The sequence below is a fragment of the Drosophila miranda genome, chromosome 2, assembly GCF_003369915.1.
Source record: "Drosophila miranda strain MSH22 chromosome 2, D.miranda_PacBio2.1, whole genome shotgun sequence".
NCBI lineage: Eukaryota > Metazoa > Arthropoda > Insecta > Diptera > Drosophilidae > Drosophila > Drosophila miranda.
Genome location: NC_046675.1, coordinates 29,714,918 through 29,729,176, shown reverse-complemented (window position 1 = coordinate 29,729,176; position 14,259 = coordinate 29,714,918). Strand labels below are relative to the sequence as shown.

At 42.4% G+C, this 14,259-nt stretch overlaps 4 protein-coding genes across 7 annotated transcripts; 2 read left to right on the top strand and 2 right to left on the bottom strand.

Moving 5' to 3' along the window:
- Window positions 1-68: 68 nt before the first annotated feature.
- On the bottom strand, window positions 69-2,702 carry LOC108157004 (zinc finger protein 423). Its single transcript, XM_017288803.2, has 4 exons — window positions 2,353-2,702; window positions 1,407-2,283; window positions 1,299-1,346; window positions 69-1,238 (listed from the first exon to the last, which is right to left on the bottom strand). The coding sequence occupies exons 1-4, from the start codon at window positions 2,542-2,544 to the stop codon at window positions 469-471; spliced, it is 1,887 nt and encodes a 628-aa protein (XP_017144292.1). The 5' UTR covers window positions 2,545-2,702; the 3' UTR covers window positions 69-468.
- Window positions 2,703-3,100: 398 nt separating this feature from the next.
- On the top strand, window positions 3,101-4,857 carry LOC108156827 (WD repeat domain phosphoinositide-interacting protein 3). Its single transcript, XM_017288530.2, has 4 exons — window positions 3,101-3,470; window positions 3,584-3,670; window positions 3,738-4,499; window positions 4,567-4,857. Exons 1-4 carry the CDS (start codon window positions 3,404-3,406, stop codon window positions 4,671-4,673), a joined length of 1,023 nt encoding a protein of 340 aa, XP_017144019.1. The 5' UTR covers window positions 3,101-3,403; the 3' UTR covers window positions 4,674-4,857.
- Window positions 4,858-4,905: 48 nt separating this feature from the next.
- On the bottom strand, window positions 4,906-13,776 carry LOC108156825 (facilitated trehalose transporter Tret1). 4 transcript variants are annotated; one of them, XM_017288525.2, is made up of 8 exons: window positions 11,297-11,374; window positions 9,617-9,866; window positions 9,378-9,514; window positions 8,746-8,862; window positions 8,595-8,680; window positions 8,259-8,375; window positions 5,333-6,712; window positions 4,906-5,273 (listed from the first exon to the last, which is right to left on the bottom strand). In XM_017288525.2, exons 2-8 carry the CDS (start codon window positions 9,655-9,657, stop codon window positions 5,004-5,006), a joined length of 2,148 nt encoding a protein of 715 aa, XP_017144014.1. In that variant the 5' UTR covers window positions 9,658-9,866; window positions 11,297-11,374; the 3' UTR covers window positions 4,906-5,003. The 4 variants fall into 4 exon arrangements, with proteins under 4 accessions (XP_017144014.1, XP_017144012.1, XP_017144013.1 ...); XM_017288523.2 differs by lacking the exons at window positions 9,617-9,866; window positions 11,297-11,374 and adding an exon at window positions 13,662-13,776; XM_017288524.2 differs by lacking the exon at window positions 11,297-11,374 and having other exon boundaries at window positions 9,617-10,176.
- Window positions 7,137-8,182, top strand: LOC108156828 (venom allergen 3). The gene is made up of 2 exons (XM_017288531.2): window positions 7,137-7,354; window positions 7,434-8,182. Exons 1-2 carry the CDS (start codon window positions 7,157-7,159, stop codon window positions 7,980-7,982), a joined length of 747 nt encoding a protein of 248 aa, XP_017144020.1. The 5' UTR covers window positions 7,137-7,156; the 3' UTR covers window positions 7,983-8,182.
- Window positions 13,777-14,259: the final 483 nt, after the last annotated feature.

Below are 14,259 nucleotides of genomic sequence, written 5' to 3'. Positions count from 1 at the left end.
AAATTTATTTAGTTTTTATTTGTATACAAAAATTATCTGAATTTTTTCCAATTAATTATTCTTTTGTATTTTCCCAAAAAATTAAATTGGAAAACTTCAAGTTTTATTTCCATTTAATTGTTGTGGTTTTTTTAAAAATTATAATTTGGAAGCTGTGTACCTTTTTTTAAGTTTTTGCTTTTATGGCTCGACTCCTGGGCAACCTATTCTTCAAGGATGCACTACAATCGATGCACAACATAAATCATTAATTTATCCATATTAGTACCTAGCTTAAACAATACCTATATGTAAATGAGAGCATGGCATTTTCCAAAGCAAGTACTAATTACATTTGTGCACTTGAAAAAGGAAAATGGAAAAAATGGAAAATTGTGATCTCATACTGAAGAGTGAAAATACATTTGTTAAGGATCCAGGATCCAATCCAGGATGTGCTGTTGAAGATCACAAAAGGTGTAGAGCCGCCTAGAAGGGCGCCTTCTTGTGCTGCTTGAGATGACGATTAAGTTTGATTTTTAAATCGAATGGATTGCCGCAAATGTGGCACTTGAAGATGGATTTGTCGAAAGAATTGTTGTTTGAGGAACTGTAGCTGCGGGAGCTGCTACTCTGGTTTTCACCCAAAGTGGATGATTTCTGAGGACTTGAATCCGATTCACTGTCCATGTCCACGTCTATGGCCATTGAAATGGAATGCAGCTGTGGCGGTGCCTTGACTTTCTGGGGTGGACTCATCATATTCTCATGTTTGGCCAGCACATGGTCCTGCAATTGCTGGGCCTCCTCAAAGCTGTCGCTACAGAAGGCGCATTGTATCACACAAATTGGCATTATGGGAGAGTAAGCCACTGGTAGACTCTCCTCAGTGGTGGGCTCCTGCTCCTGCTGGTGGAATGGAGAGGAATTAACGGACAGTACCTCGGGTGGCAGCTGCTGCTGCTGCTGCTGGACTGGCGAATGCAGCGGATTCGGAGAAGTATTTGATAGCTCTCCATATTTGCGCTTATTTTCTGAAGAAGGCATTGGAGAAAACAGAGCTAGAGTCTGCTTTAAGGCATGCTCTTGGGGTGCAGACGAAGTGCCTGGCTGGTTAAGAGACTGAAGTACAGAGGAAGTCGACGGCAGACGTAGATGGTTGTCAACATTGAGGTTCTTATGGTCTGGAGCGAAAGGACTAACAGGCATCAGGTTATGGTCTGAAGAAGAAAGATTTTGAGCACACAGAGATTCGCGTTCTGCAAAACAAGCAAAAGATGAGAAAATTAGGTTAAAAATGAACATTTCAGGACACTTACCATGCTTATGCTTCATCATGTGCGACTGCAGAATATTGGGTTTCATAACTGGAATGAGAGGAAAAGTATTATTACCATGATTATATCAATGCTTTGGCTGATACATACTTTTGCCACAATATTGGCACACGGTACGCGAATGCACCGCTCGTTTGTGCTCCTTGAGGATCTCTTTTGTGTTGGAAAAGAAGCCACAAATCGGACATTTCAAACGCCGCTGGAGTTTGTGAAATTTTATGTGTAATTTAAGACGCGACTCTTTGGAATTTAAAAACTTCTTGCCGCACAGATGACACTCCCAGTCTTTGGAAAGATGCATGTTCTGCATATGCGCCTGGTGAAGCTCCTGATTGGGGAACTCATGGGAGCAGATCTTACATATAACAGACGCCGATTGTATGGGCTGCGGAATCGTTGTGGAATCTTCATCATCGTCATAGGTGAATTTTACGACTTCTTCATCGCTCTCGTCATTTTCATAGGGTATGGAATCATCAAAGGATATGGATGTGGCATTGGGATCGTGTTTGGTCTCATTTTCAGAGCACATGCCATCAGTATCTGGATCCTTTTCTTTGGTCGCAGTCTTAAATATGAACTCGTGATCCGCCTCGGTTTTTACAGCCACCGGAGCAAGCTCTGGTTGCGGTTCTGGCGGTACAAATTTCATTTCAGTCTGTTGTGCCGGCACACGGGCCATGTGCTCTTCTTTAATGGGCACATGTTGTATATCGAAGGGAGCGGAAACCCGCTGACTGCAGTCTTCGTCGATGACTTCATCGTCAGAGTCCAGGTAAACGAAGGCACAGAACTTCTCCTTTGGCTGGCTGTCGAGTTCCTTTTTGATATTTATCCCAGGGTTCTGCTGTTGCTCCACCCAATGCTCATGGGTCTCCAAGCAGCTCACCTTAAATTTCAGCAATCTCTGGAATTCAGCTATGCAGGAAGTGCACATGTACTGCGAACGCCCGTCTGCCTTTTGTATCTGTGTCGGAGGCATATATAAAACTTTGATTCGATCCGAATAAAAGATGGCCGGTCCGTGCTAACTCACCATTAAATTCCAGTCGGTCATCTGTTGCAGTATTTCGGCCATCGAAACATCAAATTTGGCGTCGACGCCGGTTGTCGTCGGGAAAAATATTGGCTTAATCAGTTCGTCTTCGGTGGAGTAAAAGGTTCCGCAGGTGCGGCACGGCTCAAAGGTGCCGCTATCCCAGCTACTAAAATCTGGGCCGATTTCCATTTTATTGTGATCTGATCGCCTTATATTCACGCAGATTTACGCGAGATTTGAGCTATGGCCGATTTTTTTAGCTTTAATGGGATTTTTTTTATACAAAACGTAAATACACAATTTTACCTACACGTTTACTACACATTTGCTACACAATGGAAGGAAAAAGATGTGTGGACAACAGGCAACACGGCCTAGAAATTGCAACGCATGGCCTGTTGTCCATACCCTTTTTAATAGTCCATTCAAAATTACGACTCATTTTTTCGTCGTAGGAGACAGCAGAAAATTCGAACTTAGCACACTTAAGCCCCTTTATTTAAACCGTTTAAATCCTGAAGCTAAACCACGAAATAAAATAATTTTTGTAAATGTTCCCTGCATATCCATCCTATACTTCCTGCTTACTTAAAAAAAACCTGCGATATCTTGTACATAAACTGCGCAAAACTTCTTCAAGAATAATTATTTTCGTGGAGTTTATTTTAATACACCCTGGTCAACAATGGGTCAATATTAATTTCACGATAGGAAATCATATTCGGCTTAATATTGCTAGCAAGATACGATCCTCAGCCCTGAACACATAGTTTTATCCGATAAATGAATCAAATGGCTAGTTTAAAAGACTGCCTTTTACTGGATTGTGCTTAAAATAAGGCTTAAGCAAATAAAGTCAAAGCATAAGACTTAAGTGTGTCCAAAAAAATACCTCCAGGAAAAAAATAAAAATCACGAAAAAAAAGTTCGTTTATCAACACTGATTCTATTGTTTTTATTCTCTATCCGCACCGTCCTGCTCTGCTGATAATTGTTATCTGCCAAACTTAAAACGAAATTTGGTTAGACGGCCACTGCAGCGTCACAAATGAATCTGACGGAGCAAAATCCGTATGGCAATGGGATGCTTTACGCAGCCTTCAACCAGGACCAAGGTATGTTGTTTACATATTCACGAGCCCAGCCAGTCAGCGCCAGCACACACACACACACGCACGCACATTATGTACTATAATATTTTCCACAAAAATTTGCTATTGCGTTGCAGGATGTTTTGCCTGTGCCACGGACACGGGCTTTCGCGTCTACAACTGCGATCCGCTGAAGGAAAAGGAGAGGCAATACTTTCCCGAGGGTATGTACATGAATTTCCCCAACCGTGTAATCCAATTTTACTGTCAACTCATTGTTTCGTCTCTTAGGCGGTCTCAGCCATGTTGAAATGCTCTTTCGCTGCAATTATCTTGCCTTAGTGGGTGGCGGCATACGGCCGCTCTATCCACCCAATAAAGTGATCGTTTGGGATGATTTGAAAAAATCACCAGCCATATCGTTGGACTTCAATCAGCCGGTTCGTGCGGTGCGACTGCGTCGGGATCGGATTGTGGTGGTGCTGGAGGGTGTGATCAAGGTATTTACGTTCACCCAGCAGCCGCAGCAGTTGCATGTCTTCGAAACCAGCGCCAATCCCAATGGTCTGTGCGTGCTCTGCCCCCACAGCAATAAAAGCCTACTTGCATTCCCTGGCCGACGCACTGGCCATGTCCAGATCGTGGATCTTGCCAACACGGAGCGTGCCCCCCTGGAGGTGATTGCCCACGAGGCGGCCATCAGTTGCATTGCCTTAAATCTGCAAGGCACACGTCTGGCCACCGCAGGGGAGAAGGGAACCCTCATACGCATCTTCGATACGGAGAATGGAAAGAAGGTTTCAGAGCTGCGACGTGGCAGCAACCATGCGAATATCTTTTGCATTAACTTTAATCACCAGTCCACCATGGTTGTCGTTGCCTCCGACCATGGCACCATACATGTCTTCAATCTGGAGGATAACAAGCCGCGCGAATCTTCGCTACCCATAATACCCAAGTATTTCTCAAGTCAATGGAGTTTCGTGAAGTTCTCCATACCACAGGGACCGCGGTGTGTGTGTGCCTTTGGTGCCGATCCAAATTCAGTTGTGGGTGAGTCCTTATCCTTCTTTCTCCCTTTGGATACCTGTGTTTACCCTTTGCTTTTTGCTCGATTTAGCCATTTGTGCGGATGGACATTATTATAAATTCCTATTTAACAACAAGGGCGAATGCAGTCGAGACATCTGTACACAATTCCTTGAGCTGCAGGATGATGAGACATAGGGAGCCCCATGCTGGAGGAGCTGCTTCTATCTACATAAATCTATATATATATATATACATATATATATAGAATATATCTCTATGGAAATGTGTTATACAATATTACTTCTAAGCATGCTTTAAATTACGTTAAAAAAAGTCCTCGAGTTCACATATAAAAAGAGTAGTTAACGATTGATTGCAATGCGCTCTGTCTCTCTGGGTAGGATGTAGTATAAAACAAAGCCCATTCTTGTGTAAACATATAACTAAATATTTAGATTTATTTCTCAGAAATATCACTGGAATGTTAAGCACTTGGAAAGGATGGTTCGGCTGGGTTCAAACCCCTCACAGATGTGTGGTATTGCTCTCCTCAAACGCGAGATTGGTTGCCCCACTTCGTCCATTCTGGGCCGTTCTGGGCGTAAAGTCACTTTGCTGCAAATGTATGATCTTGGACTGCTGCTGTGATGTGATTGGCACATGAAAACTCTGCATTGTGTCCACATTGATGGCATTTCCCGGCATCTGGATTTCATCTTTGATGGGAGCCTTCGTTTTCGGCTGTTTACGTAGTAAATTCATATCGGATTTCTTGGAGAAATGAGCCTCAATTTCCTACAACAAAAGAGTACCATTATAAACCAAAATTAATTGAGAATAATTAAGGTACTTACACCCAGCGTACGTCCTTCGGTCTCTGGCAGCGTGTAATACAATACCACAGTCCCTATGAACGCCACGGAGGCATAAAAGGCAAACGTTCCCGGCAACGTCAAGGCGGCTAACATCCACAGAAACAGTTTGTTGGCCAGAAAACCAAAGATGTAGCCCACTCCGCCAGCAAAACCCGAAGCGCTGTTGCGTATTTCTGCTGGAAAGACCTCACCAATCAGGATCCAGGGTAGCATGCGTATGCCCAGATGCGAAAAGAACGCGGATAGCAGCAGCAGGATGAGTGGCACCCACACGAGATAGTTTTTCTCTTGTTTTGGGACAGCCAGCAGCAGATCCTCCGCAATGGGGGGCTTTGCAGAGCTGGTGGCCATCGCGGGCGGTGGATTTGGAAGCGGCTCCGGACTGCTCGATGGCTCTGTCGGCCACATTGTAGTCTCCATTGGGACGCCATCGGTGGTGGTCTCCAGCTCCCTTTTGGAGCGATTCCATGACTCCAAATCAAACATTGTAGTTGTCTCGAACATCTCTGGCAGCAGCGTCGTCAGTTGATCCACCTGATCCTGTAGAATGGCCTGTTGTTCGTTCTCAAATATCTTTGATATGTTCGCCTGCGAAAGGATGCCCTCCTTGGGTACAATCGATGAGGCATTCACCACCACATTGTTGACTGTGAATCCGGGCACTTCGTTGAGAAAGTGGGCATAGGTGGCAGTGCCAAGGAAGCAAAGGCCCGTGCCCACGGTGGAGACCAGAACCAGCGGTCGTTTGCCCGTAAAATGGATGAGTATCACGCCCAGAATGGTAGCCAACATTTCGGCCACACCAAGGAGTATGGTGGCATGGTATTTATTCATAGGTGCCTTGAGGGTATGGAAGATCTGCACGGCGTACGTCTGCAGGGGGGTCTTGCCTGAAAAGTGCCCTGTGAAAAAGGCGAACGAGACCAAAAGAAAGGGCAAAAGAAAGCTTCTCTTGCGCCACATTCGTAGGCGTTGGCCCAGTGTGCGACGACTGGGTGCTACTGGCACCCCATCGGCTGTGCACTCGATGGCCTTCTGTGTGATCAATTCGTCGTACAATTGATTGAACTCCGCCTCGATTTTGTGCTCTGGCACCCAGCCCCTCAGCCACTGCAGCGACTTGACGGCCTCCCGGAAACGCTGCTCCCTGATCAGCCACACGGGACTCTCCGGGACAAAGCACAGCATTACGATGGTAATCACCGGAAAGGCAGAACTCACCGCGGCCACACTCCGCCAGTCCATCAGTGAGCCAAGTATGAACTGTATAAAGACACCGGTGATGACACAGGTGGTGCCCAGCGCTGACAGTATGCCACGATACTTGGGCTCTGTGATCTCCGCCACATAGGTCAGCACCTGAAAGAAGCATCAAGGTTGCTCGTTACACAGAGACTGACATTAAGAGCTGCGATTGGCATCTCGCAATTCGCAACGGCTGCTTGTGGCTGCGGCATTCGCAAGTGGCACAAACACAACTCCCAGGTGAAGCTCTCAAGGAGTTGGTCAAGGTCGAAAAACCACAAAAGCCATGCTATTGTTGCAAGAGAATACGTTCATCTAAAGTTTGTGGTCCTGAAAAATACACTATTTCCTAAACTATACAATCGATAGATTTTAAGTTAAATTGACTATTTTTGCATTCGAAAACCAATCAGAGAACGGTCCCGATATTCTTGATACAACCCTCTAAAGCCGTAAGAAATCAAATTAAATAATCTTGAAACCATAGAAATTACAATTAGGCAAAGTCTATACATATATAAAAAACGCTTCGATGTGCTTCTGTGCCGTAGTTTCAAAATGCACATCTTATGGATTGCTGTGTTGTTTCTAACTAAAGACTATTTTCATGTTTCAGGAGAGTTCATTTACTATAAGACGAAATATCCTTACCACATTGATCGCAAGTCCTATCCCAAACCAACAAAGCCGATCAACTATTGCAAGTCGCAGCTCTGCCCAGGGAAAGTACGTCACCTGACCTGTGATTCGAAATTTGTGAGTATATAACAGCCCATCCGATCCGATCAGGCGATTCATCAGTGAAGATTTTCTCTCCTTTCGCTTTTCTGCCTAGTGGGGTCCCAAGTGTGGGAAAAGCCACGAGGGCGTGAAACTCAAGAAAAGCATGAAGAAAATTATTGAGCTACACAATTGGGTACGCTCCCGATTGAACCGGGGACTAGCTCATGGTCTTCCTAGAGCGAACCGACTGCCTTTGTTCAACTGGGACGATGAACTGGCGCTCATGGCGATGCGGGTAACCAATCAATGCAATGAGGAATCGGCGGATGTCTGCGTGAACACATTCCGCTTTCGCAATGTGGCAGAGACCTCAGATTTTGTGGATCTCAGTCGGCAGCCAGCCAAGCACATGTCCTTTTTTGTAACGAATTGGTGGAACCATTTATCCAAATTATCGCCCATACATGTGAATGCCTTTCCTGCCAATGCCTCCCGAGAAATGTGGATGTTTGCCAACATGGCGTACATGAAGACCACCCTGGTAGGCTGTGGCATGCTGAACAGCGGATCCAAACGATTCGTCACGTGCGTCTACAACAATAAAGTTCGACCGGGAAAGCGCCTCTACAATGTCATACCACACTCAGTCGAACGAAATTAGTAAATATGTATCTATATCTATGGCTATTCTCCCTCTCCTCTATTGACTGCACATTTTTGCATTGTTTTTGTTTTTATCTCAGTGTAATCTTTTTTCACACCTAAATCAATTTGCGGTTTCGCAATAGGCTCTGAAGTTTCGGGGGAAATATGCTAATTTTTGTACCTAAACAAAAGATCCAATAAATCAAACAAAGATTACGAGAGGACCTATTACAGACACGTGTTGGGGACCGTTTTCGAGCAATTAATGAATGTGGTTGTGGGATTCAATTACCGGCGCCTCCATTAATCCGCCGCCGAGACCAGCGAGGCATAAAGCCGCATACAGATGCTCCGTGCGCGTCGCGAAGTGAAACATTAACCAGGCCGCCAGTATAGGCAGGTTGACAAACTGCAAAAAACAAGCATCGATCGCAATTGCGAGTCAACATAATTACACAACAAAATTCAGTAGAAGTCACGCAGCTCCGATTTCGGATCAGTATGTCAATGTTCCATGTTCCACGTGATTTAATGGTCAGAGGAGGAGGAGGAGGAGGAGGAGGAGGAGGAGGATCATGGGTAAGAGGTGATGATGAGGATGATTGCGGCTAAGTGGGTTATGGCTTACCTGCATTGCACGCCGCTTGCCCAGCGGCTGTGTTAGCACGCCAGAGAACAGGCATCCCAGCGGCACGCATATCAAATTGATGGAACCTTCAAGAAGTCAAAGGGAGAGATCAGTACACTCGATAAACTCCAACTCAAACTTTGTCTCTTACTGAACCAGGATATCTCATCTTTGTTGAGGATTATATCACTGTTTGTTTCGCTGCGGCCCTCGCCTCCTTGGATGGCAGGTATCACAATTGTGGGGAAGCCCAAAGTCATGCCATAGCCTGTGGATAATTCATGGATATATCAAAGGACCCATACAAGATGTTTGCACGTTTTAAGGGAATGAAATTGAGTTCATGGCACCTACATACATTTTTGAAGGATCTGATGATATATCTGCTGGTTTTTAACCCAGGAATATTTAATATATTTAAAGCGACATCTACATATTTTAAATTCTTTGGCATTTCGTATGCAAAATTTTGTTTATGGTATATTTAACTATATAAAATATCACCCAATTAAACGCTTGCTAATGAGACAACATTTGATGTATGTTAATCCTGCCAAATGAATGAGGTTTATATGCAAATGCATTCCACATGGCTTTAAAACAAAGTATTTTATAGAAATTCCAATAACATTTAGACACACTCGTAGTATTCCGAACAAGTTTGGGTAATTATTAAAGGTAATAATCAAGATGATCGAATTGAATTTTCAATCAATTTCTCAAACAAATTAATTTCATTCCTCTAAAAATCATATTTTAACTAGAATTTTTAATGTTATTTACCGAATAGCAATATGTTCTTAATACTAACAGCTAAAAACTGTGGCAGGGCGCGTCGGAAGTTGCTGACTTCCACATCGTTTGCGGGGGCCAGACGTCCATTGCCATTTTGCATGAACAATGGCCGATCGTTCAATGAGCTACAAAACAGAAAATGCAATGTATTTAATTTCATTTAGCAATTAACTATTGGTTATTGTTTAAGCTAGAATTGTTCGGAAAGAATGCACTGTAATTTTTACCCATTTTTCTCAGCTGCGGCAGCAGCCTTGCCATTGGACATGGTGGCGTATACGCGATGCGCCTGTTTTTTCAGCTGTTGGTTTGCTTTTGTGCTTTCTGTTTCCGTTTGATTTGTGTTTGATGTTCGTTTTCACTGCTGTCTAGCGATCATTTAGTTGGAAATTATATTCCCATCATCACGGGGATCATTATGTTTACTTATAAGTGAGGGACTGAGACTCCAAAGCTAGTGCTAAGTGGCAAAAAAACCTTTCGAACAAACACAAAATAGCTTTTAATTGAATATTCGTAGTGCCATCGGCTGTTGCTTTCTTTTGCTTATTATGCGGTTAAAGATTTTTTGTTTTTGGGACACAAATGAATGTTACGTTACGTGTTTATATGTGCGTATTGGAAATAATTTCTTTTTATGGCTTATACTCTTACAGAGCGTCTATACGTTTCCATGTGGCGATGGGCTTGATGGTTTTAAGTGGAAGTGCATTCAGTTTCAATTCAAAGAAATCTGACAACAAATTACACCAAATTTATGCGTAATACATATCATATTCTTCCACCTTTTTGCAGGGAATTAAGGAATTTGCATAAGCCTGTAAGAATAAATTTCTCTCAGTAAAAGTACACTTTAAGAGAGATTTGTAACCCTTTTTTTTAGTTCAAAGTTTATTGACATTTGGGGGCCCGAAAACTTTTGCAGGTGACTTGGCAAAGTAAGCCAAAAAATATCACAACAGACCACAAAAAAAAAGGTAAAACCTTGAAGATACTTTTAAAACCAGTTCAGATGTCGGGTGGCTAGGGTTAGAGTTGGAGTTTTGTTTTTTTGTTTATTTCGGTATGGCAGATCATACGTCAATAAGATGCGTATTTCCACACTTAAACCGGTTAAGATATTGATCTTCACAGATGATCTTAACGAAAGAAAGATCGCATAATATATGATATGATTAAATCAGACACACCTCAAATCATGAACCGAAAACACTTAAAGCAGCCGCACCATCAAAAGACACTGAATTTTAGCAGATCTCAAGTGGGAATCGTTTACGATGGTACCTTGTGGCACACTGATCTGATCACAAAGCGGGGTTATACGATATATACTGATCAGAGATCCACCATTATGGGCACCTCCTTAATGTTGTTTTCCTGATTTACTTTCGTTTTTTATAATTACTCTTTTTATTGGACCACAAACAATATATAGTATATGTTTTTTTGTTTGAGTTCTTGTCTGTTTAATTATTTTATGGATTTGTAGAAGAAATATTTGTCAACTGTTCCGCTCCTCTGGCCTACAGACTAAGGCACTTGTACACGTATTGTGTTTTGCAATTAACGATTCTTAATGCAAATTTGTCTGCAGTTGATGGCCAAGAACTGGCAACCACAGACTTCTAGCCATATTTCATAAAAAGGTTACACCGAAGGGGGGTACGCCTTTGATTGCTATCAGAGTCGCGTGTGTGTGACTGCAGCTGCTGAGTAATCAATGCCACTACTTAATACCACACATAGGCGTATATGAATATTCATTTTTAAGGATTTTAAATGGGTTTTCAAACTTCTATTTTTGGCCAAATTTCAATTATTTTTCGCCATGCACTTGAGAGAATAAGTTAACCGTTAAGTATAGTGTGATTATTTTTCTGTTTTAGGTTCTACGTGTTAAATTCAACCATGTCCGTTCGCGGGGGTATACTCGTAGGTTCTCTCTGGATCGGAGGAGGAGATCTCTCTATGTTCAGAGCGCGTCGCCCGGTCAAAACAAACTGAAACCGAGACCAAAGCTTTAGCCGTGTATTTTGCTCGTCGGATTGTCGCTTTCGGTTCCGTTACAACAATGGTTGCCACAGTACGTATGAGTAACAGCAACAACAACAGTATACGAGTAACAGCAAAGGCAACAACAAAGAGCAGTAAATACGAATAACAGCAGGCAGTGGGAGAGGGAGAGTAAAGCTTTCCATTAAGCTGAGCTTACAAAACGGCGCGCCGCGAACAAAGCAAAAACAAGAAAATAAGGTTCGATAAAAAGGGAATGTAGAAACTTTTGATACCCTGGATTAGTCAATCGTTCCTACGCGTATACGGTCAATAGGTGATGGAATATATATCGAAAGGTACAAGTTTCTCTTCTCCCTTCTATATACGGAGTGGGGCTATTGCACACATATATATTCAGATCTACTGAAAATCATCATAACCTTTTTGCAGAGGGTACAATCAAAGCTTAAGCCCTCTCCCGTGCATTGTTCTTGCTTGCAGTCCAGGCGCGCTTTGGCATTTGTGTCAATACGAATGTTGGATCGAAATTTGGTAATCGATTTAGCGGCAAACACAAAAAAACACCTTAAAAGATATTCCATTGATTGCGCCGTGCCATCGTTGTGTGCAGGGAAAATAATTGAGCTGCCGACAAACCGGTTACCGCCTCAATGCGATGCGGCATACGACATTATGCCATGCAATAAGTCAGTCTTCTTCCAATCGATTCAGAATGGAATCGATTTACTGAATTTTATAATTTTTGTTGAATCTTTATTTGCAAATGCTAAGCCGCCAAGGCAGCGTCAGTAGCGCCTCCCGTCGACAGTTGATACCCGGCCGAGGCAACTTAAGTTCACATCCATCCCGCATTCCGACTGGGGTTCAGGTTCAAACAAGAATATGTACTATAATGCATCTACTCGCCCAAGTCGGAAGAGAATTGCATAATGCTGTCACAGATGCATAGAACAGCCCGTCTCTTTGATCTCTTCACAGAAGAATAGCAGCTCTCAGGCTTAAGCTCTTAAGTGCAATCAAAGTCGTATAAATTTCAATTTAAATTAAGCCAATTTCCTTATAATTATGTAATTGCTTATTTGTTGATTTCGATAACTTATTTGACTAACGAATTCTGCGTATAAGCACATACTAGTCATGGCATTTATATGTAATGCATATAATTGCTCCTAACTGAGTTTTGTCGCGTTCAAGCATTTCTCACATATTTGTACGAACAATTATTAAGCAATTTGTTTCTGGAAAATGCGGCGCTAATTTAAGTTAAATGGGCGTAGGTGCAAATATTAGACAAGGCGACGACCAACAGATACCTTCTAATCGGAATAGGTCTTCGAACCTATCAACATTTCGAAGAAAGTGATACAAATATAGGAACAAACGGTTGTTTTGTACGTTCCAGTCACTAGTCACATACCAAGTTCTTAGGCTATTCATATATGTAGATAGAAAGACGAACGTGTTCATTCATAGGCAGCATCCACAATATGCCCCTGAACTCCATGCATACCCCCTACTAAAAAGGTGTTTATTAGAGCTGTTTGTTTATTTGTTCATGGGCGTGAAAATATAATTACAACGGTAATTATGGAAATACACTTAACTTTTGTATGCCTCCCCCCGCAGTGGCAATGAACTTCAAAATAAATACGAATGATAAGAGCACTTTTGAATGAAGCTTGGGTTCACCGTCTCGTGATAAGCGATGGTCTGCAGTGTTGACAAGCACCCCCAAAGCTGTACCCCTCTGCTCTCTATGACGGTTGGGTGTCATCCAAAGTGCATTTTCATTGAATGATCGTTCCGTCTACGCAATTGGAAAAGTGCTTGGAAACGAGTTTTGAGCCTGTCTGCTGCCTGCTGTTTCCGTTTGTATTTGAAGCTGTCGATTTCCGAGCTTGCTTTCTGTCCGCCCGAAGGTCGTGGGAGAGAGGGACAACAACGCAGGTTGAGAACACCTTTGTAGCAACTTAAATTAAACGGTTTTTTTGTGTTTTCGCGCACACGTGATCTGATCGTTCTCATCAGCATCAGCCAGCAGTGTGATTTATGTTTTTTTCGCAGACCCGCAACAACAGACACTTGCTCATTTTCAGCTCACAATCAACGGAAATACGATATCTAAATAACTTAAAGCAACAGAAGCTGGTTATATAAGCCGCATCACGCATCACAGTTCAATAATGTATTTTTAATCTACACGATTCACAAATATTTTAAGCAAAGTAGGGTATTATTGTACTCTTTAAATCTTACATTGCGGGTATTTGCCGACTTATATTTCGGCGCAAACGGGCTTCTGCCATTATTTCTTGATTAGTTTGATGAATTTCGCTTTATCCAATCAATATCCATGCGTTGGTCTTGGGTTTAGGATGCTGACTAAACGGGTCTGAAATTTTCAGCACTTTCAGACCCTATGATTTACTTCATGAACCGACAGTCAAAAACATCGAAATGGTTTCAATAAATTGTTGTTTAACAAATTAGTCGACACTTGCTAATTTCCTAGATCAACAAGCCCATGCAAACGAGTAATGGACTGAGTTTTCTGATAAGCTGGCAGTGCTTGGTACAATTATTTCGTGTTCAGCACTTAATTGTTCCACTTAAACATATCTAAATAATTTAACTTATCAATCTTACACTACCTACTACAAGATTTTCAAATGTAACGTTTAAAAATACGGTTTCCAGAGTTGCAACTCTGTGATATAATGCTCGTGTGTTATCGGGAAAGCCATATATTCGATAGCTAATCAGTGCTGTTGTGGCTAGTAATATTCCACGGAATATCAAAAACGAGTAATATGTAAAATAGAACTTGAATTCGTCAGTATATTTACGGTATATT

Coding starts and splice junctions, on each gene's coding strand:
- LOC108156827 (XM_017288530.2), top strand. CDS start 3,404: ATGAATCTGACGGAGCAAAATCCGTATGGCAATGGGATGCTTTACGCA. Junction 3,671..3,737: donor GAGGCAATACTTTCCCGAGG/GTATGTACATGA, acceptor TTCGTCTCTTAG/GCGGTCTCAGCCATGTTGAA. Junction 4,500..4,566: donor CGATCCAAATTCAGTTGTGG/GTGAGTCCTTAT, acceptor TGCTCGATTTAG/CCATTTGTGCGGATGGACAT.
- LOC108156825 (XM_017288523.2), bottom strand. CDS start 13,711: ATGGCAGAAGCCCGTTTGCGCCGAAATATAAGTCGGCAAATACCCGCA. Junction 9,515..13,661: donor AGTCGGCAAATACCCGCAAT/GTAAGATTTAAA, acceptor TCTGTTTTGTAG/CTCATTGAACGATCGGCCAT. Junction 8,863..9,377: donor TAAGAACATATTGCTATTCG/GTAAATAACATT, acceptor AATTATCCACAG/GCTATGGCATGACTTTGGGC.
- LOC108157004 (XM_017288803.2), bottom strand. CDS start 2,544: ATGGAAATCGGCCCAGATTTTAGTAGCTGGGATAGCGGCACCTTTGAG. Junction 2,284..2,352: donor TGACCGACTGGAATTTAATG/GTGAGTTAGCAC, acceptor CCTCCGACACAG/ATACAAAAGGCAGACGGGCG. Junction 1,239..1,298: donor CATGATGAAGCATAAGCATG/GTAAGTGTCCTG, acceptor CTTGTTTTGCAG/AACGCGAATCTCTGTGTGCT.
- LOC108156828 (XM_017288531.2), top strand. CDS start 7,157: ATGCACATCTTATGGATTGCTGTGTTGTTTCTAACTAAAGACTATTTT. Junction 7,355..7,433: donor TGACCTGTGATTCGAAATTT/GTGAGTATATAA, acceptor TTTTCTGCCTAG/TGGGGTCCCAAGTGTGGGAA.